This window comes from Protobothrops mucrosquamatus, unplaced genomic scaffold (genome assembly GCF_001527695.2).
Source record: "Protobothrops mucrosquamatus isolate PMUCROS unplaced genomic scaffold, P.Mucros_1.0 scaffold778, whole genome shotgun sequence".
NCBI lineage: Eukaryota > Metazoa > Chordata > Lepidosauria > Squamata > Viperidae > Protobothrops > Protobothrops mucrosquamatus.
In genome coordinates, this window is record NW_015387046.1 from 35481 (window position 1) to 58938 (window position 23458).

General features: G+C 36.4%; 1 protein-coding gene across 1 annotated transcript; it reads right to left on the reverse strand.

Annotated features, from left to right (window-relative positions):
• Positions 1-660: 660 nt before the first annotated feature.
• Positions 661-18135, reverse strand: NEK3 (NIMA related kinase 3). The gene is made up of 14 exons (XM_015818668.1): positions 18065-18135; positions 15597-15791; positions 14887-14980; positions 14640-14737; positions 13565-13648; positions 10582-10649; positions 10369-10455; positions 8856-8910; positions 7896-8096; positions 6330-6435; positions 5294-5398; positions 3526-3660; positions 2506-2626; positions 661-1616 (listed from the first exon to the last, which is right to left on the reverse strand). The coding sequence occupies exons 2-14, from the start codon at positions 15711-15713 to the stop codon at positions 1496-1498; spliced, it is 1392 nt and encodes a 463-aa protein (XP_015674154.1). The 5' UTR covers positions 15714-15791; positions 18065-18135; the 3' UTR covers positions 661-1495.
• Between the last annotated feature and the right edge of the window lie 5323 nt (positions 18136-23458).

Below are 23458 nucleotides of genomic sequence, written 5' to 3' on the forward strand. Positions count from 1 at the left end.
ATTAGGTAGTTATCTTAACAAAAACAATCCCTCTCCATAACCATCACTAAAATATAAATCAAGCACATATAGCAGCTTACCAATTGCGTAAAGTAATGATTTGAAAGTATTGTTATAACATTTTCAGACTTATACCACAAGGTTTAATACCAAGGGACAATGTCTAACCATGAGCATCTATGGGAGGGGACACATGATAACATATGTACAATTACATGATGCAACTTTCTTATGTACATCAAACAAATGTAGCCACTTTCTATTTGCATAACAGTAGGCATATGTAATTTTGACATCAGGACTTATAGATTTCTAAAGTTAATATATCTATTCCAATTCTCTTCCATAATTCATATCCGGCATGATCAACTAGGCTGCCTAAGATGGAAATAAATTCAAAACATCTACTGAAATCCAGTTTAAGGAAGATACATTAAGAGTCTGAAAGTTTGATTTTTACTAGATTAAATTTAACACATAAATTTGATGATCAGCACCAATTGTAGCTATTTTAAGGTAACTATAGTAAATTAAATAATGTATTAAATAATATATAAGTAAAACTTCATGCTAATTGTAATAAATAAAATTACATACTAATTTTATTATATATTTAATAATGCAATATTTATTTATTAACAACTGTAAGCTGCCCAGAATTTAGTACAAGATGAGAAGCTATATAAATGTTTGAAATAAACAAATAAGCAGTCCTTGGAGGGATAACTAGATTCTTTTGCAAAAATTCTGATAGGACACCATTGTAATGGCAGGGTTGTTTGTTTGGTGATTATGCTGCCAACATCTATCCTGCCAAGAATCAACTGGCCAACTCCTTCTTGGATTTCCTATCTAGGATAAATAGGGCTCTCCAAGCACCAGCTCCCTAACTGCATTCAATGAATTAAGTTTATATAACTGAAGAATAAAAAGCAGAAATTGATGAAAGACATGGCTCCTGAAATCATACTGATGAAAGACATGGTTCCAGAAGATATCCCTTTGGAAATTAGGAAGAATTGAAATGAGGAGGTTTATTAACAATTATAAAACACACAATCAAATAAAAAGGTGAGTTGTAATTAATGCTAATATCTATTTAGATATTGCCATATTCTGAAATCCAGACTCAATCTTCCCTGAAGCCTGGCCACTTTAAGTCCACCACTCCCAAAGGACTAGGAATAGGAAACGACAGAGAGGGATAACATGAAAGTCATATCTTGCTCTCTATATCTCAGAATGTGCTATTCCTAGTCTGTACTCTAATAAGATATGTTTCTGATTTTGATATATTTCTGATTTTGACAGAATATTTCTATACTGAGTTAAAAATTCTATGTAAAAAGTGCTTATTTTAGTATCTCTAAGAAGAATGTAATTGCTATACCCTTTTTGCATCAAAAAATAAACCCAAATTAAATTTGCTTCCTCAAAGAAATATATCTGAAATCATCATGTCAATTGGTTTGTTGCTGCTAGTTTCTGAAATGGTTCAGCAATATTTCTGCACTGAAACTGGATTATTTATTGGTACTTCTTTCTTCAGTTCCATTGGTTTGATCATTTTTTGCAATTCAGAAATCCAGTCTGGATCGTCTTCTGCTTCAAAATCCCTATGAAAATATAAAGAATAATTAAGTGGAAGAAAGGGAGATTATCATTTAAAGAAATTCATAACTACTAAATAAATGTATTTTCTGATTAGAAACCATAGGGACTCCCAGAAAGTAATTTTATCATTAAAATTATTCTATAAATTCTAAAAAATTTCTGTACAATCTGTTCTGTTGTCCATTACAGTGAAAATGCATATATAATACTGTATGTCCTTGAAAAACAGATTATTTTTCTCTGGGAAAAGTTTTGAATGTCTGAAACAAATATTTATGTTCTCTGTTTAATTTTGCCTATTTGTTTTGAGAACTTTCATTGGTCACACATCAGCTTTATGATTCTGTTCTTAATAATCTTCAATATTTTTATTGGTAGACAAAGGCCACAACATATAAATCAGATACTTTTCTGTGCTAGTGGGCTCCTTGAAAATACAGAATAGTAAATATGTAATAACCACCATATTCTTACATAAAAGGCAGATGAGTTCAAATGTCATGCTCTGGTGGTAGCATAATACACTGTATGGTAGATCACTTATAATGATTTTCAATTTTTCATGTTTTAAGAGAGACTATAATTTCATGAGATTATAATATCATGAAATTCATGTATCATAAAATTTAAGATTCAGAATTTGTTCTACATATTACTTATTATAGTATACCTGCTCCTAAACTGAATTAGGAATGTATCACATTGAGTGACAAGACTTCTGCTGATCGAAACAGAATTGGGGGGCAAAGGGGGAGGAGAGATCTAAAAGATAAATACAACTCAAAAATGGCATGAAGCTACAATTGGATTGTTTTTATGAGGCATGTTTGCATTGAAGAAAAATAGAAAAGCATTCCAACAATTAGTTTTTCAAACTGTATTTCAACATACGTGTCTTCTTCATCTGATCTAGGTTCAAATCTCTCTGTATCCTCCATAAAAGTTTCACCATCTGGTTCATCAGTTGCGTTGTTCTCTCCTGTAAGTGGTCCTCTCAGTAGGTCATCTGAGGCTTTAATATTTAAAAATCAGTGCAAATGTTCGTGGTTATTTCCATTCAGACATTTTAAAAATCAGTAAGAAAATCAATAAAACTGTACCTTGCTCCCTTATTTTTTCACGTAGCACTTAAACGCAACCTGCCAATTCCCACTATTTCCTCATCCACCAACAATCTGACTCCCTATTCTCATCAGGAGAAATCAATGAGCAAATGAAAAGAAACAATCAAACAAGCACTCCATTGCTAAGGTAACCCTCCCGCACCCCCTCTTTACATCTCCCATCCAGAGCAGCTATAATCCCCATTGCCTGCAAACCATATTAAAACCACCAGCTAACTCCAGCTCCCACTGAGACTCAGCACCAAGGTTTAATCACATCTTATCCTAAAAACCTCAGAAGGTAGTGAGAGCAGGTAGACCAGTTCATTCTGGGACAGCAGGCAAAAGATTGTTCATTGTTGCTGCAGCCACAAAAAGTGGTCTTTCTGCAGCTCTGCTATAATTGGCAAACTACCTAACAACGAATCTCTGGACATTCAGGAATAGCTGATAGGTCGCTCTTCTGCTGCTCCACTGTGGCCACATTCACTGTTTCCACCACTTTTGCTGCCACCACTATAACCTCTATTTGCCATTTTGGAGAAGAGCATTCAGTGCAGTTGTAAGACCAGCCACCAGTTCAGCTGAAATGTCGAAAGACGGTTCCACCTTCCCACTGAAGGTGCCATCCAGAGAGCTCAAAGCTGAAATCCACAGCAACTATGCTGGTTCACCGAAGCTTCAGAAACTCTAATTTCATTTTTGTAAGACCTTCCCAATCTCCAGACCATGAACATCACATGCTAAAAGCACCTGTTCTAAGAACACCAAAATGGACCACACTATGATGAGGAAAAAAAAGATTTACCTGCTTTGTGGATTGTGTATGTCTTAAAAGCTAAGGCAACATCAGCATTATGAAGAATATTCATTAAAGTTTGTGAAGGCTCCTTATTCCATTGTTTACGTGCGATGTTTTCATCATATTTTCTCACACAGCCACCTAATTAAAAGGACAGAAATACAAATTACTGGAGAAATTATCCTTTTTCCAATTTCAAACTATAGAACCTCAAATAATCACCTTAAACCACTGCCAGAAACCTTCCAAAAAGAATGTTATAATACTACATACCATAAATAAACTTAAGATCACAAAAAATGAAACTCTTTTTTTTAACTAGTAATTCCCATTTTGGTGGTGGGCACAATTAATTCACTATCCTAAATTCATTGTTCTAAATCATATGCTTTAGCATCTTTCAAATTAAATACACATTAGTATATCTAACAGAAAGATTTTGAGTATGGAAAATCCGAGGACTGTATGTCATCCCAATCTGACGAAAAACAACAACCCCAAAATGAAATAAATCAATATATGATGCAGCTCTATGCCATAGATGTTGAAACTGCAGTTCTAAATGTACAACTGCTGTATGTAACAATGTTTTCTCACTATTCACTTTCAATCACAAATGTTTGAAAAGCCTAAATGGGCTCCTGGATAATGTACAGCAGGGGTGTCAAACTGCTGGCCCGTGGGCTGGACGCATCATCCGGAAACTGCGCCCACCCTATTGCCGGCAATGGCAAAACCATCCCGATACGTTGCGCGACATCATGTGACGTCGCAAGTTTGACATGTCTAATGTAGAGTATCCAAATAGACTCACCTTTTAATGGTTAGTGCTGAACCTCTAAGAGACTACTTATGGCTTGTGGTAAGATAGTCAACCTAAATAATCATTAAGGCCTCGTTTGTAACACATCTCTCAAGGAATCCCAGTTCAAGATTTTTACAGACAATGGCCTGTGTCTGCCTTATCTACTGGCCACAGTATATATATCATCAAAAAGGGGTAACAAGCAAACAATCTCAGTTGAGAATGAATCCAAGCTTTCTGAATCCTTTAGGAATTACCATTTCTACCCTACTCTTGGTTTCTGTCCTCCCAAAAAGATGCCAAAAGTAGCAGAGAAGTTGGGAACAAATGACAATAAAGCAAGCAAATCACAAACCCACCTAGATCTGGGAAGACAGCATCAACTTAAAACTGACATGGTTTTCTGGAGTTAATTTCTAGTATCATTCCCACCATTCTGATGTCTGATATCATTCTCCAAGATCAGGGCAAAAACTGTTTCCAGGTAAATTAGTAAAAATTCTGGACAACCTAAATGGAAAATTATCTAATCAAGCAGAACTCTTTTCTCCTTCTGGTTTCCCTGCACTCCTTCAAAACAATATCCTTTTCTCACAGCTTTTTAAATACTTTATAGATTTAGGATTCTTCACCCACAGGTTTGTGGAACCTTTTTCTCTTTCTACATGCTGCACTGACATAAAAAATATGCAAGTCAAAAATGGTAATTCCAGGAGAGCTTGGCTGAAGATGTCTGAAATTTTGCCTATGAGGCAAACTCACTCACTACTTCATCTGTGTTCTCATTCTATACTGAAAATGGAGCCCTGCCAGTTTATCATTCAACATCCAACTGGTTCTTCTCACACCTCTTTGTCTCTTACACAAGCTGAGATTATTGGGGAAGGCATAGGGGAGAATACCATCTTTAAAAATGTCTCTAATGGCAAATAATACATAATATGCAAATAAATATGCATATTATCTTACCTGTGTCCTCCTTGTTTGCAATACTGGAAGAAAGTAAAGGTGCATTTTCCAAAATTTTGATCACTGTACTGGATCCTCCTTTTTCCCACTTTTTTCTATGAAGTTCTGGAAAAAATAGTACAGTATTTGGAAAAACCTTTTGAAGAAATGTTTTAGGAAAATTTCATAGAATCCTTAAATATTCCCTATCTCCAACAATCACTATAGTATTTTGTATGGCTGAAATGTGATTTAAGCCCTTGAAAAAGAATGCTTTTGTGGAAAGAACAGTGACTCTTTCATATTAACTCTTATTTTCTACCAACCTGCAGAGGTACCTCCAGCATCCTATTTGTGGACCCCCAGGAACCAGTATCATGCCACTGACTGGGAAAAAAATGGTCAACTTTTGTGGTGTAATTTTAGCCATATCTGAGGTAAGATTAAGACTGATAATGATAGCACTGTCTCCCTCTCCTATTTGTGCCTTTAAAATCTAAAGCACAAAAAGGGTCAATAAATATTGGAAAAAGGCCAAAAATATCAGCATGACAATTTGTGATGGCATTCAGGAGGCTAATTTGTGGCCCTAACATTGTAGAAATTGTTCTTATCTGTACTAAATGTTTGAGACTTTGAAAAATGTATTGGGAAAGCACAGATATCTTCAGAAAGTAGATAAGAAATTCTTGTTGAGTGATCTTTCGCTCACGCAATTCAGATTTTATCTTCTATAACCCTGTCCCCATAATAAAAAGCTTTTAAATGTTAAAATATGTTTAAAATAAGAAAGTAAAGAGTATATTTAGAACTTTAGGGTAAAGGTGTTTGAAAAAATCTCCACTATGATATACATACCAATCTGGTAATCTGTTGTTTATTGTTTGAAAGTGCAATCCTACTCAGAAGCAACTCTCACTGAATTCTGATAAACACTCCTAGGAATGCATTGTCAGAAAAGCTTTAATCATCTACACAGGTGTAAGCCACACAACCTTATGAAAACTAATTCCAGATCACGGTCTCCAAACAGATAGTTTCTAAATTCAACATGTACCTTTTTGATCCACACTTGTTTTCTTCAGTTCCATTTCCCCGAAGCTCTTGGAGATGGCTTCTGTTTCTGAACAACTATTCTTGCTTCCTGCATACGTACCACCCTCCTTCATAAGATGAAGATATCATTATTAACTGAACAACCTAAATAAAGTTGGGGGTCATGCTATGCTCAATATTATATGAGTAAGTATCCATTTACATAAAAAGACTTTCCTGTGCTATTATGTTCCCTCCACATATGGCCACTATATTTGCTCAGGGGGATCCTTAAAACTCTTGAGCAGATGTAAAAACTGAGTAAGACAAGCAAAAAAAAAAATCTGTTCTCTCAGGAAAATTAGGAAAGAAAAATCTGTTCTGTTGGAAAAAAGTGAGGCATTTAAATACATTCCTTTTTTATCAGGAAAAGAAACACATTTCTGAATACCAACTATTCAGTAATTAAATTGTATGCTATCAAGCATAAAAAAAAGAGTCTTGATCTCAAATGCCAAATGAAATTCACCCTAAAAAAAGAATGATTTGATTTGAGAAAATGAAGTCCCAGAATAGACTCCTGAGCACTGTTGGGGGAAGACAAAGAGCAAATGCAAATATTCAGGATTATGCTATGGTGATAGAATGTTGAAACATCAGTATTTCTCCACCCTTATTTTATGTGCCAACAGTGATCTACCAGCCCAGTTTAAGATGACATGATCTTGCTGGGGAGGAGTATCTGCAGGAACACTGTGAAGCAAGGGTGAGGTCGCATACTAAGCCCCTCATTTGTGGGATGCCTCTTTGATGCATTCTTGTTTCCCATTCTACAGGAAAAACCTGGGGGACCTCATCTGTTTGTTTGGGGACTGCTATCAATATGTGGACAATACCAGTTCACCTTGACCTTGGGCAGGCCAAGTGCTGCCATCAATGTCCTTTATTTGAAGGTGATGTGGATCTGGATGGGGAGATACAGACAGGCTCAATCTTGCCAAAACAAAATGTCTGTGGATTTTTGTCCCCCTCTTCCCAAATCTGGAGACTTTTCATTTTTAGATTTGGATTGAGTTGGACTTCCCCATTTAAAACTGTTGCCCAATCTGGAGTTACCTCACAGCTCCTGCTCAAAGAGCTTATGAGGTGGTAGCTTTAGCCAAAAGGGCCTCAACCCAACTACAACCAGTACACCAGAGATGCTTGCTCCTAGACTGGGAAGTTCTTCAAACAATAACCCACACACTAATCATCTCATAGTTAGATGATTGTAATGCACTCCATATGGGGCTGTCCTTGGAGACTTCATAGAAGCCACAGAATGCAGTGGAATGGGAGTTTGGGGCATGTGTTGATATGACCCAAACAGCCCATTCAATTTGGAGAAGAAACTTGGAGAGAGAAACTCATACAAAGACAGTATTCCCTTAACTCACATTTTTGGGAAGGACCGTGGTAACTGTTTCTACGAAGGAAAAGCTGTAGCTTTCTGAAGAGCTATCAGTAGGTACAGCAAGTATGCCCACATGAGACATGAAACATCGTTCCTACTTCCAACCTAAATACAATAGCATTTGTATGCTATTACCTCTGGTAATGAAGATTGTCCAATACATTTTGCCACGCACTTTCTTGCAAGAATTGTACTAGCTGATGGACGGTACTTGGGATTCATCTTGAACATCTGCTTTATCAAATAGTGAAGTTCATAGCTATAGTGTGATGGAAGTGGATTGTAGTATCCTTTACATATCTTAAGTATAAGATGTTTCCAACTCTTAGCTTGAAACTAAATTGAACGAATACAGGAAAAACATAGAGCTTAGTAGTATTAACATATTTAGTTTATTAAAAACTCTACAAAAATTCATTCATATCATCTTTGCACAATTCATGTTCATGAGCTAACGGTGTATGTGATACATTGGAAGTAAGAATTCTATAGTCAGGAATAAAGGCAGTGCAAGAGAAACCAGTGATTCCTAAACTTGGGCAAACCATTGCTTCAACATCACCCAGAAGCCTTTCATAGCCTTTGAGTATGAGGGAAAAGCCAAGAATTTTTAATTTTTTAATGAAATTAAAAGTTAATTTAACGAGACTCTACTTTTTGGAGCACAGACCTATGCAGCACATAAGCTTTAAAAGCTCTTCCTGCAATTAGGCAGGTATTTTCTGCTATTTGATTTCATTCTTCTCTACAATTAAAAATAATCTAGGTCTTTCAGATCAATGAGATTTCTGCTCAAAAACATTCTGAATGTGGGATTTAATATCTGGGGAGTTAAGATTTGTTTTCATCTCTGATATGAAAGCTGACACCTACGATATGCTATATTTTTTGCTTTTTAATCTCAGTTTTTTCCTTACACATTTACTATGCGGCCTATAGGGCCAATTATTAATGTCATTAGATTGAGCTACATTATATTGTTCTATACACATTCTAGTATGTATATGTTACAAAATTAAAGTGTTGCTCTCTGGGGAGAAAATACATAGGAACTGCATCTTTTCTTGGAAATAAAACATAAAAAAGAATACTCACTGGATGTTTTAAGGTGCACAGCTCATATAAAACACAACCCAGAGACCAAATATCACTAGAAAAGCAAGATTTAAATATGTTAGCTTAAGATCACAATTAGCATGACATTTGCTAAAAATGAGTTATGAGGGTTTTTTTTTCTTTTTTGTTCCTAAAGTGCTGCCTGAAGAATTAAAAATAACCACGTCAGACAGAATGTCGGATACTGCAAAACCATGAGGCAGTGCTTCCTAATTGTTGTAATCACAACAAAAGTTTAACATAATAAAATAAAGAATTGAGGGAAGCAGGGGTTGCTGAACTTTCTCCCCTTTGAACTCTAATGAGGAGAAACTGGAAGAGAGAAGCAATAAAACATTGTGAAGCAGAGAACAAAATGTTAAATAGACTCCTGAACCCTACCAAAATGTTATGTCTCTTTTTCTCCAATAGCAAATCCACATATTGAAATTAAAATGCAACTAGACATGATGACAAATGAGCTCAACCTTATTCTGCCAGCAGAATAAGTGAACTAATTTAAAGGACAGCATGGAGAAGGTAAAGAGAAAATCTTATCTTGCTCAGTTTCTTACTAGAACATAAATTTCCCTTGGTTACTATTAATGCTACTATTTTCAATATCAAAGTTCTTTCTGAGTGAGACTAAGTTTATTTATTTTTTTCAGAAGTAGCATCATTCCTTCTAAGTTTATTTGGGAGGGATGAATAAGTGTAATTTTAATATTTGCTGCCAGCATTCCAAATAGTAACCTTTTAGTTATTGTACTGTATTGTAGTTTTCTCCTGTGCTATTGATTCTTTTACTGGCAGCCTAGTCCTTAAATGTAGGAAAGGAAGGTTGCCATTATATTAATTAATTCACTCATTCATTCTCTTATTTAGAGGATCACTTGATTATGATCACTTGCTGAAATCAAATCAAACCTGTTATTATGGTCACGGATTAAAAGGTTGTACAATAACATAACAAAAGTTAATAGACGGAGTGAAAAACTCAAAATACTGAAGAGCAAATGGCTTCTCCAAAGAGGAGTTCCTATCTATGGGCTATAAACATGCACTTAGTAATTTAAACAACATATTAAAAATCAGACAGTCCAACAGGATCTGTCTGTTCCACCCAAGAACACTTTCTTGAGCAGCCAGACCCCACTTCACATAAGCAAGTTATTTATATAACTGTTTCTAAATTTCGGAGGGTACTAACTCTAACGTGCTGTACGGATCTCCCCAGACTTGAGGTTATTAAAACCTGCCTTATGAAATTGTCTTTTGCATGGAATACATTCCCTTTACATTATTTAAAAATATTTGTAAAGAAAATTCTTTTTTTTAGTTCGATCAGTTATTCCTTGCCACCACTGCATAAAAAAAATATTTAGTTTTGAATCATGTTTGTAAATTGAGGAATGTTCTCAAATTGTGAGCACTAAATACAATTTTTCCATTAGTTCTTCAACATTACAGAGTTTTAAAATCAGAACTCTTGTAGACCTCAATTAATTTTTACCTTTTATTGTTGTATGGCACATTCTCCCAAATTTCTGGAGGCACATAGTAAGGGGTTCCTACATATGAACAAGCAAATGCCATGGGGCTAGTCCAAAAACAAATACAAATGTTAGTGATGAACAGATGAATATTCCAACAGCAGCCAACTATTAGATATATTTTTTTAAAAAAGTCAAAAAAGATTTCTAGACACAATTTGACATATACTTGCCTTTTAAGAAGAACTGCAGATCCAAAGTCTCCCAGTTTTATTTTCCCATTTTGTGTGAGAAATACATTCTATATTATGAAGCAGAAATAAAATAGACAGATTTCACTCCTTGTATTACCATCTGTGTTTATAGCATCAGCCTTATTTAATGGCCTTATTAATAGTATATACCAGGTTTAATTCCATGTTCTAGTTTAGGAATCATTAATAAATATAATTAATACATTTCATTATTCTGGTTCATCACTCAGGCAGATGTTTAGCCTGGATTTCATATTTTTATCCACCCACTGAGTCCCTTTCAAGGCCCTTAGGTAGGCAGATGTTATTGCTTGATAGTGTTAAAAATATCATTGCAGAATATAAGCTGTTCCAAATGAAGCTGCCTATAGCAATTGACTGATAGTTATCTTTGTCAATGCCAATGGCTCCAAATGTTTTGGGATTATATCCAAGATGCCTTTGCTTACTTCTTACTATTACCATTATATCCCAATTTTAATCACGATGTCCCAACTCGGCTTAAACAGAAATCTCCCTTAGTAAATTACATTAAAGAAATTAACTTATTTCGATGATGAGTCTGACAGTTTACCTTAAGTTCATGATTAGAGACATGAATACAGTAACCGATTTCGTACACGGAGGTAAACTGACACTCGAACCTGAGTTTATTATACCATCTCTACTCGATAAGACCTCCAACCCCCGTGTAAATCTTAAAACTCTAGTACAAATCCCTCGTACGAGTTACTTATCAACGAAGATCACATCCTTTCGGTGGGGGGAGAATAAAATATTCTTTATAACTAATATTAAAAAGAGGCAGAATAGAATATTTCCCTTAGAACGGATAAGGAACTGGATACGGGAGATAGCAAAGGTGCAAATTGAACTCAAACCTGAACTATTTCCTTTGGGTATAATAAATTTAAAGATGGAAAAACAACTCCAATACATCATTGTACATATATTAACAGCAGCCTGCATAGTATATGCCCAGTGTTGGAAAGGTGAAAACATACCTACAAATGATATGATTATATATAAAATACTAGAATGCGCGGAAATGAACAAACTTACGCTAGAACTAAAAGACAAGGAGGCAACAGAATTCTATGAGATATGGAACAAATGTTATGATTGGCTAGAACAGAGAAACAAAAAGATATGATTACTAATGTAAATAATTGTAAATAATATATATGAGATGTGTAACACAGTACTGTTAAGGAAAAAAATGTATTTTTATTTTTATTGTATAGTGAAAAAGGAATAAATATTTTTTTTTAAAAAAAAAGAATATTTCCCTTAAAAGAGAAGAGGAGAAACAACTTCTTAAAAGCACAAAGTAATCCCAGTCTTCCTGCTATAGGTAAACAGCCTCAGGCAGAAGACTGAAGAGGCTAGTCTTTAGGATGGAGATATCAAGGAGAGAAGCAATCTAGAACTAAGGAGAAACTTCCTGACAGTTAGAACAATTAACCAGGGGAACAACCTGCCTCCAGAAGTGGTGAATGCTCCAACACTGGAAGTTTTTAAGAAGAAACTGGACAGCCATTTGTCTGAAATGGTATAGGGTTTCCTGCCTGAGCAGGGGGTTGGACTAGATGACCTCCAAGGTCCTTTCCAACTTTTATTATTATTATTATTATTATTATTATTATTATTATTATTGATATTTTGTATCCATTCATCTTACGATCCAGTGAGATAAGTATTTGTTTCTCGTCGGTCTTTGAAACTTATCCGTTGTGGTATCCGTTCCTCGACTTTGACTGTTCTAATCGAGTCTGTTTATTTTGTGGATCCTAAACGTAAAGGGGGAAAGGGATATTTCGGTCGATATTGGGGATGTACTAGAGTATCCTTAGACCGTTGTCGGTAATTTTATATAAAGGACATATGTATAAAATGTATAGAACGTATAAAAGCCCACCTATTCTCAACCCTATTTTGTCATCCACCCCAGAAACATGCTGCAGTCACTGTTGTTTCTGGCTACCAAATAAATGGAGACCTCCTTTCCAAAAAAAACTTGCAGCCTGCCTTCAATTCATTTTTTCAGCATCTTTCTCCCAGCTTGGAAACAGGACCAACACTTTACTTCCAACACTAGAACATCTGCCAGAGTGGATATTACCAGTAATAACACACTCATTTATCAGAAAGCAACCAATATCTCCCTTCGACCAGTCCGCTCCCACAGAGAGGGCCTCCTTAGGGTGCCGTCGGCCAATGACGGCTGGCGACCCCCAGGGCGAGAGCCTTCCCTGTGGCAGTTCCTGCCCTCTGGAATGACCTACCCCCCCGACCTACGTACAACTACGGACCTGCGCCTCTTCCGCCGAGCCTTGAAAACCCATCTATTCCATGCGGCCAGCCTGGCGTAGTTTTGATTGGGCTTTGCTAGGGGTTTTATAAGGGGTATTTTAGAGCAGGCTTTTTATTCAATATTTTATTCAATATTTATTGTGATTTTTATTATTGCCTGTTCACCGCACTGAGTCCCGTAAGGGAGATAGGGCGGTATATAAATTTAAATAATAATAATAATAATAATAATAATAATAATAATAATAATAATAATAATAATAATAATAATAATAATGATGACAACAACTCTCTGCACTATTATACCAATTGGAATTTTATGGGGCATAGATCACCCTGGTATTAAACGCTTATGCCTTGATATGCAGTAGGAAAGCTACTGATTTATTTCAATTAACATAATACTTTATTTAAGTTCAGTCAATAAGGGAGTTCAGTGAGCATGAATAGAGTTGGAACATACCCTACCTTGTTACTGGTACGTGAGTGGTTTGATAAAGAAAAAGAATACATATAAATATCTGTACATAGTTAAAGTAATACTAAACTGAAATTTATAGCAGAGATGGTTTTATCGTTTTCAGCTTTCTAAACAGGAGATGCCTGGTAGTAATTTTATAATAAAATCTACTGAGGAGATTCCAATTACCTTTGATTTGATGTCTCTGTGCAATATACGTTTCTCATGAATATGATTTATACCCAAACACATCTGTGCAAACCATTTAAGTATCTGTGAGAAAGACAAAACACAGCACATGAAAATGAACTGAACTATAAAAGAAATAAAGAGCAAGTATTTTACAATTACATTGGTCAGTAACCATACAATTTGATACAATACAATATGTGAAATCAAACAAGTACTTTAAAATATTCTATAGCTAATCTGCACTAGTACCGTGAATGCTACTAATTCATTTCTTTGTTTATATAGGAACCTGAGTAATCTCAAAGAAATTTTATATTGGATTACTGTGAGCTACATGCAACATGTTCCACCATAGAAATAATACTTTACTGCATCTAAAAATGTTTAATTAAACCCTTATTCAAGTCTGAAAACAAAAGAAGTCTATGTGGATACCATCTACAGGAGGTAAAGTACATTTCCAGATTCTAAAGGATGAAAACAATCCTTTATCTTTTACAAATACAGGTATGCGATATATGTGCAATAAAACAAAAAACAAAACAGAGTTTTGAAATATTCATTCTTTAAAATATTTACTTTTCAAAGTGAAAGCAAAAAGTTATGAATTCAGCCTGATCTGCCATGGCTGATGTAAAAGATTACATAATATTGTATAAAGAAACTCTGTATCAGTGGCATTATAGAAGGAGAGCTGCATTTATCTGCAGAAACTAAAATTTAAGAGTCTGGAACACATTTCCAGACTAACAAATTTTATTTAATAAAGGGAAATATGGCTCTCAAAAGCATATGCCATTTAATAAAATTGGTTAGTTGGAAAAACTGATGCCAGACTCTTGATTTTGGGCACAATCATTATAAGGTTATCCTTTTTACTTTGCACTTTATTTTCTTTATATTTAGCTCCATTTTAATAACATTTTTGGTCTACTGCTATGACTACAACAATAAATCAAGGAGTGTTAATAAAGGAGAGATATTTCTCTACAGTCTATGAATACCTCTCCCAACAGTCATCAAAATCTTCCATCTCAATTATTTAAAAATTTAAATATGTTTGGATTCTTACTGTATCTTCAGGAAACAATTTCCCCTTCTGCAATTTAATCTTTTGTAGGAGATCTCCGCCATCACAATATTCCATCACTATATGCAGATGTCCATCAGCTAATTTTTAAATAATTTTAAAATACATTAGTATTACATCAATGTAACAAACAGTAAACATCAAGATGAAAAAACATTTGCAATTCAGCAAATTGAATAATGCAACTGTAACAACATGTAATATTAATTACTAAAATGCACTTATTTACCTTCAAAAGAGTCTGCATACATCACAATATTTGGGTGATTCATTTTAGCCAATATTATAGATTCATTCCAGGACTTTTCTATATTGGAGACAGACTAAAAATATATTACTTGTAAGTAAAAAAAACCCCATTGTTTTATACTTATTGTATTTCATTTCTTGCTTTTGCTCATCAAAGTGGCTTAATATTTATGAATATAGTAAAATAATATTTTTAAACAAATGTAAAAGCATCCTTCAAAAGAACTTTACAATAGCAAGAAGAAGAAAAATCACAAAGAACCAATCATTCCATTTAGTAAAGGGAACCGGTATGTAAAATTAAACAAACATTTGATAAAGAACAAATGAAAATGTTATTGAACAAGATTGCCACCAGAACAGAGAAAGTTAAAGAGAGCAGAGCAAGTTCTTGAGGCAACAAGGTCCTCGTACAAGGCACCACTAATGCAAAAGTTGTCTTATGCTTCATCACCAACCAAACCTCTGAAGGCAATGTTAGTTGTTAAATGGGGATCAGCTAAAGGTTTCATCTCAGATGAAAGACATAAATTGTAACTACAATCCCTAGATATCCTAGGTTTGGTTTGGGCATAATGTTATACCAGAAATTATTAGACTAGCTTACTTCCATGATCCCTGAAAGTAGCATTCTTCAAGCAAAGGTACATGGATAAAAATTGTTTTTGTTGGACGAGCAATGGTAGTTACCTTGGGAAGTCTTATTTCTTTCATTGCATATTTCTGTCTTGCGCTTTTATGCTGGACTAAGAGGACTCTACCAAACGATCCTTCCCCAAGTTCCATTAGTACACTGTAATTCTCCATGATAATCAAAATGCTTTAATTTTTGCAGGTGTCTTCAGGAAGCTCAGTAGGTTCAATGCTTCCTTTCACCAGAATTTCCTAGTAACAAGCATCAAAATAAAAGACATGGCTGATTATCAGTTCATCTTTATGCTATACTCCATTTCTCTCTCTCCAACTTCAAAACTAAAAGATTTGCAAATTATTAAATATTTATATACTTATATGTATAACCAGTCATTATCCAATTTGAAGTTGAATCTTGAAACTCAAGTACTTTGGCCACCTAATGAGAAGGACGGACTCACTGGAGAAGAGCCTAATAATGCTGGGAAAGATTGAGGACAATAGAAGAAGGGGACGACAGAGAATGAGGTGGCTGGATGGAGTCACTGAAGCAGTAGGTGGACTCCAGAAGATGGTAGAGGACAGGAAGGCCTGGAGGAACATTGTCCATGGGGTCACGATGGGTCGGATACGACTTTGCAACTAACAACAACATCTAATTTTGCTATTTTTCCAATCTGCTCAATGAAGAGCTTTGGATAATTAAAATAATGCAGGTCTCCTTATTTAACCCTACGCTATTTGGTTACCCTTGAATTAGAAATTAGTGGTGGCTCATAATTGGTGGTAATTGTTTGTCCAAAAATATATAAAATATAATAGGAAATAACTCTTATATCATGAACCAGAACTATCTCTAGACATCGGATTCCCAAAAGATGCATAAATAGCTATTACAAGCTACAGTGACATAAAAATCATGACATTATTATGTAAAAAAACATTATTTTTATCAATCATGTCCCAATATCTGATGCAAGTACATCATTTACCTGGTGACATCATGTCATTATTTTCCTGCTTTATACTCTCATCTATGTAAAGAAAATTTAATATTAATCAACTTCAGTGAATGATTCCAATTAATCCCCTTCTTGGACAACAATCAACCTACTTCTAAGTATGTCTCTTGTTTCTTCATCCAACTCTGATAGATCAAGGAGATAACTTTTGAACATTATGCTTGTGTTCAGCCATAATAATTAAACTGTGAAACTCATATCAATCATGTCTACAGGTAGTTCTTGACTTATTACCACAACTGGAACTAGAATCTCCGCTACTAAGCAAAATGGTTGTTAAATGAATTGTGCCCAATTTTACAATTTTTTTTATTATGGTTGTTAAGCAAATCACATGGTCATTAAGCAAACCCAACTTCCCCAATAATTAGCTTAGTTTATCATAAACTATTATTTCCAAAGATTGAGTTAATATATGGTACTCTCTACTCCAAAAACAAGCAAATCTGAACCAAGGCACAGATGATACACAATTTCAGCTTTGTTTTTAATTATTATCCTGATTACCACAATCAAACAATGGGAATTGGAGAAGCATGTTTAAAAAAAAACAACCCCACCCCGTGTTCCCACAATTTGTGGGAATTAATTTCAAAGGCAGCAGTTACAGTACATCAAGAAAATGAAAGACACTATTGAGCGTAAATATGGGACCAAAAAATATCATTTGGTTTTTGAGTGAATTTTAGAATATTATTGTTGTATAAAGGTTAGAATAGTTTACTTAGTATTATTTTTAATTATTAAAGTGATGTTATTATTATTGTCTTTAATAACTGTATATATTTGCTTAAAAGAGAGTTAAAGGAGGTTATAGGTATGTTATTTTAATAGTTGATTAACGTTAGTTAGAGTATGATTATTTTGTTGTTAACCCTGTGATTGGCTCTGGGAAGTGAGGGGGGAGAGAGGGGGGAGTGGAAGGGTGGGTTTGGGGTAGGGGGGGATTTATATTGTAACATTTTATAAAATTTTCAATTAAAAAAAAAAAGAGAATGAAAGACACACGGTTGACCAACATAGGGCATTTTTTCAAAACACACACACAACACACACACTCCGAAGTGGGTGGAACAGAAATCAGAGGCGCAATAGGGTTTTTTTTATTCCCTTTGTTTAGCTCTACTAGAGCAAGGGATGTAAGAGACTAGCATTATTAGCGTTTTTCATTTTTAATAAGAAACATACCGGCCCTGAATGCCTCCGCGGGCTTGGGAGGCAAAGGACACGAACGTTTCCAACGCCGCCTTTCAGACATGGGAGGGCGGAGACTGAACGTCGAGAAACCTCAAATCCATCCCTCTACCCAGCCAGTAATTCCCACCCTACATGCAGCAAATCCCGTTCAGGATTTGAAGCTAGATCCGTTGTGGGGAGAAAGAGCAGCTGAGTGACTGAGCCGTAAAGTAAAGATCCCCTTCTTACTACAGTACTTTGCATGCACATAATGGGCTTGCAATGGCCCTCTCTCTTAACGACGTCCACCGCTCCCCGGTTGCCTACCGAGACACTGCAAATCCTGGTCGAGCGAGTCTCTTGCCTGGCTCGGCCCAGCCAGTTCAGAGACGCCAGCAAAGAACAGAGGGTGGAGACCATGGTTCCGATGGGCGTGGTTTCGATGGAAAAAGGGCAAAGCTTTCTTTTACACAGGGCAAAAGATCGCCGCCAGAAGCAAGATTCCTAGTTTCCTCCGAGTAGGTTTTCTTCCAGGCATCCCTTTAGAAGTAACTTTGATAATGGACTTCTTGGTAAGCTCGTGAATACTAGACTGTTGCTACCCACGGGGTTGTGTGTTAATGGAGCCTGTTTCAAACATAGGGAAATCAAGTGCTGGAAATAAAAGTAGGGGTTCTTTGTTTGAATTGCCCCCCCCCCCCAAACACACACCCAAATCCTGCAAATTGCTGCTTCACCCGGGCTGGGTGGTGGGAGTGTTCCCGAGTCTGTGCCAAGAAGCCACCCAAGGCATGAAGGTCATCCCCAGCTGCCCAGCTAAAGATATTGCATTGGGCAGTCATGGGAAGGCCCTGGAGGCAGAGGGTCACTGTAATGACAATGACGAAGGCATAATTTCACACTTTGCCGGAGAAGCAGTAGATTTTACCAAGAAAATAATACGTATGGACAATAGGAAATGACTGACAAAGTGAGATTGGATGATGGGCTTCATAGGTCAGATGGTGCCCAACTTGCAGTTGAGAAAGAACTGAAGATCTTCTGGAGTATTATAGTAATGGGACATTACCGTACTGCTCTAATTTTGGGACTACAGAACGAACAATTACAATGGTACGTCATTTTCTCGTAGTTTCGACGTTTCTGTTTTAATGTTACTCTTGTACCTTACATTCTTTGTGCTTGTGTCCTTTCGAGTTGTGTTACTTTCTAATTTACTTAACTAATGTGTAACTTAGAATCCGTAGTTATTTCACTTTACCACTGGAATCAGGTAGTTTCAGTTAGGCTAGCATACCATTTACTATTCAGGACATGAAAAACAAAGGAATGTCATTGCTTTCATAGTCAAAAAAGATGCTTGGGTACTGTGCAGTTAACAGCCAAATAATATCAACTGATCTTTAATATAAAAGTTATCCAAGTTTATACTGCAGCTACTGATGGAAAGGAATGCAACTGAGTTCAAATGTACTGCTTGTAGAGGTTAGTATGCCAAGATTGGAAATATTGAGGAAAATATCTGGTCTAGGAAACTGAAATGAAGCAGGAAAATAACTTATCAATTTACGTCAGTCCAATTATGTCAGTGTTAATACAATCTTCAAAAAACCAGATACCTATACAAAAGGAATACCATCAGATAGAGAATAGAGAAATCAAATTGACTACTCATGTACTTTGACATCAATAGTGCTAAGAGCTACTTGTAGAACCCATGATAAAAATCTGGGGTTCTTATCAGCATCTTACATTCTACCCTCCGCTAAAGTTATTGGGCAGTTTGGCATGGGCAAATTGGCAGTGGTTAGAATCCCAGGAAGTGGAATTTTTGGCATCCAATTGTTTTTGCAAATTTTGTAAATCCTTTCCCAGACTTAGGCATATATAACCTCTCTGAAAGCCTGAGTTTTGATTTGGCGTGGTGTGGGAAGTCAGCCTCCCCCAGAGAAAGAAATATTTTGGGGAATATTAAAAGGCAGAATATTATATTTCCCCAAAGGATCTTAAAGGCAGAAACCACCTCTCCCCCAAATAAAAACCAGGTCTGCAGAAATGCAGATGTGATAATCTTGTCAGAAACATTGGAGTCAGGAAGCTTGGAGCTGATGAGATTAGAAAGACAAAATCCTAGAACAGTGACGGCGAACCTTTTAGAGACCGAGTGCCCAAAAACCAGACCTGCCCCCGCCCTGCCCACCCGCAGGGCCACCCACCGCCTCCATAGCCCACTGCAGATCACCTAGGCGGCCCAGCAGAGCAATGTTAGCCATGCCTTCTGCCCGCACCCCACAGCATCAACTGCACGCAATGGGGCATGAGGGCGGAGTCTTGTCCCTGCTGCCTGGCTGCCATGTTCTTGGCTGTGCTGCTCTGCATGAGCCGCGCTCAGGGTCAACTCTCTTCCGGGGGTCTGATGATGAGGGAGCCACGGGGAGAGGTGGGACTGGGGTGATGGCACATGTGCCCACAGAGAGGACTCTGAGTGCCACCTCTGGCACGCGTGCCATAGGTTCGCCACCACTGTCCTAGAATCAACAATCCCTTACACCAAAAAAATCCAACACAGGACATGGTCATCAGCCCCAGCCCCAGGGAAGCAGGATATGAACTTTGGGACATAATAGGATTAACTCACCACCATCAGAATACCAGAAAGGCACTCAGACTCAGGTCAAAGTTCATGCCACAGGAACAACTCCAAACAAAAGCTCAAGAAGGTATAAAAACCCACCTTTCCCAGAGCCATCTTTATGTCTGGCTCTCCTCTTCAATAAACTACAACCTTCTTTCTAAAGCAGTCTCCATTTTGTTTATTCCCAGCTTGGACTGGACCCTGATGAAGATTTTTCTTTCAACAGTGGGATACCTCACTTCAACAGCAAAGAACAAATCAAACTGTCTAAATGGCCTACAAAATGTAGATAGGGTGTATTTGTTATATTTTCCCTTTATAAACATTGTTGAAATATTTATAAAGCATTGTCATTGCCACCTCCATGGATTTCAGCTTGGGAGTTACAAACTGTTACTTCCAATGTCCTTAATAGGCACCCACATTTTTATATTAAATCATTAGCATGCTACTTCTAACCACTGATCAAATCTTTCAGAAGAACAGCATTTATAAAACTGGCAATTTTATTTCCACAATCTTCACAGAGTTGTTAATGTTCTATTTCAATTTCTTTGCCCACCCAAACATATATAATAAACATACATATATATACCAACATACAATATATAATATATACTTTATATGTATATTATATAATATACATATATATACACACCAACAGCTAATATAAAATTCAAACTTTTTGAAAAAGGTAAATTTAAAAAATTTTTACACCAACAGTAAAAGTGAATTAACATTTAATATACATTGAAAATTATCCAATAGTGACTATTTCCAATATTTGTAAAGGTTTATCTTCAGATCTACAAATTAGATACAATAATCTTGTGTTCTTTGCCCACAAAGTTCAACTTAGTTAAATGCTATTATACAATTAGTTTAGCATCACCAATGGTAAAATTGGTATAAATGCATCTTTTACATGTTAAAGCATAGCAATCATTCCCATGTTAAGATATTTATTTGTTCAATAACAGTAAAGCTAAATTAACTTAATTAAACCATGGCAACATAACACCTGCACTAAGTTAAAGGACTTCAACTTAAATAAACATGTGCTTTCATTCTCTGCTTTCGTCCTGTTGACTGATAGTTTGCAATGCATTGTTTGGTCTGTAGATGAAACCAGTGACTTCATCTCCCAATTCTCCAAGCTGTTGAAGCGAAGAAACACAAGGGCTGTGATCTTTCAGCATACTTGGTAACTTATTTGCTTTTTCATGGATGCGGCAGGACCGTCTCACAGGTGTTAGGAATTTCAGATTTTTAATGGTTGAATCATCACACTGCAGTCTTTTCTTTGTACTTGGGGATAAAAAGAAAAACCATTTATGTATTTGCAGGATTAGAATGCAATCATTCAATGTGGCTTGGCAACAGAACAGCCTTAGTAAGTGAATAAAAATAATACAAATATTAATTTGGCATTGAATATTTGAATGTTGTAATAAAAATGTGTTGCTTCTCTATGGATAGTGCATATACTTCTTATTTCAGCCGTGTATGATTTTAGGAACATAAAACCATGCCAGTTTCCTTCTCTATGGATAGTGCATATACTTCTTATTTCAGCCGTGTATGATTTTAGGAACATAAAACCATGCCAGTTTCCTTCTCTATGGATAGTGCATATACTTCTTATTTCAGCCGTGTATGATTTNTAATGGCATGACGAGATTAAAACCCTGATGTCTTGCTTGTTAATGTTACCATGCAGTAAAAGAGCATCAAAGCTGCAAAGACAAAATTACAATGAGAACATGGAATGTAAGAAACACGAACACAGGAAAGCTCAACACAATGAAAGATTAAATGAATTGATTACACATTGAATCTTAGGCATCAATAAAGTGAAATGGTTTGGAATCAGGTAGTTTCAGTTAGACTAGCATACCATTTACTATTCAGGACATGAAAAACAAAGGAATGTCATTGCTTTCATAGTCAAAAAAGATGCTTGGGTACTGTGCAGTTAACAGCCAAATAATATCAATTGATCTTTAATATAAAAGTTATCCAAGTTTATACTGCAGCTACTGATGGAAAAGAATGCAACTGAGTTCAAATGTACTGCTTGTAGAGGCTGGTATGCCAAGGTTGGAAATATTGAGGAAAATATCTGGTCTAGGAAACTGAAATGAAGCAGGAAAATAACTTATCAATTTATGTCAATCCAATTATGCCAGTATTAATACAATCTTCAAAAAAAACCAGATACCTATACAAAAGGAATACCATCAGATAGAGAATAGAGAAATCAAATTGACTACTCATGTACTTTGACATCAGTAGTGCTAAGAGCTACTTGTAGAACCCATGATAAGATTCTGGGGTTCTTATCAGCATCTTACATTCTACCCTCCGCTAAAGTTATTGGGCAGTTTGGCATGGGCAAATGGGCAGTGGTTAGAATCCCAGGAAGTGGAATTTTTGGCATCCAATTGTTTTTGCAAATTTTGTAAATCCTTTCCCAGACTTAGGCATATATAACCTCTCTGAAAGCCTGAGTTTTGATTTGGCATGGTGGTGTGGGAAGTCAGCTTCCCCCAGAGAAAGAAATATTTTGGGGAATATTAAAAGGCAGAATATTATATTTCCCCAAAGGATCTTAAAGGCAGAAACCACCTCTCCCCCAAGTTTCTCTGCAGCAAACAAAAACCAGGTCTGCAGAAATGCAGATGTGATAATCTTGTCAGAAAGATTGGAGCCAGGAAGCTTGGAGCTGATGGGATTAGAAAGACAAAATCCTAGAACAGTGATGGCGAAACTTTTAGAGACCGAGTGCCCAAAAACCAGACCTGCCCCCGCCCTGCCCACCCGCAGGGCCACCCACCGCCTCCATAGCCCACTGCAGATCACCTAGGCAGCCCAGCAGAGCAATGGCAGCCATGCCTTCTGCCCGCACCCCACAGCATCAACTGCACGCAATGGGGCATGAGGGCAGAGTCTTGTCCCTGCTGCCTGGCTGCCATGTTCTTGGCTGCGCTGCTCTGCATGGGCCGCGCTCAGGGTCGACTCTTCCTGGGGTCTGATGGTGAGGGAGCCACGGGGGGAGGTGGGACTGGGGTGATGGCGCATGTGCC

Coding starts and splice junctions, on each gene's coding strand:
- NEK3 (XM_015818668.1), bottom strand. CDS start 15,713: ATGGAGAATTACAGTGTACTAATGGAACTTGGGGAAGGATCGTTTGGT. Junction 14,738..14,886: donor GTATGCAGACTCTTTTGAAG/GTAAATAAGTGC, acceptor TTTAAAAATTAG/CTGATGGACATCTGCATATA. Junction 5,399..6,329: donor AACAAGTGTGGATCAAAAAG/GTACATGTTGAA, acceptor TATTTTTTCCAG/AACTTCATAGAAAAAAGTGG.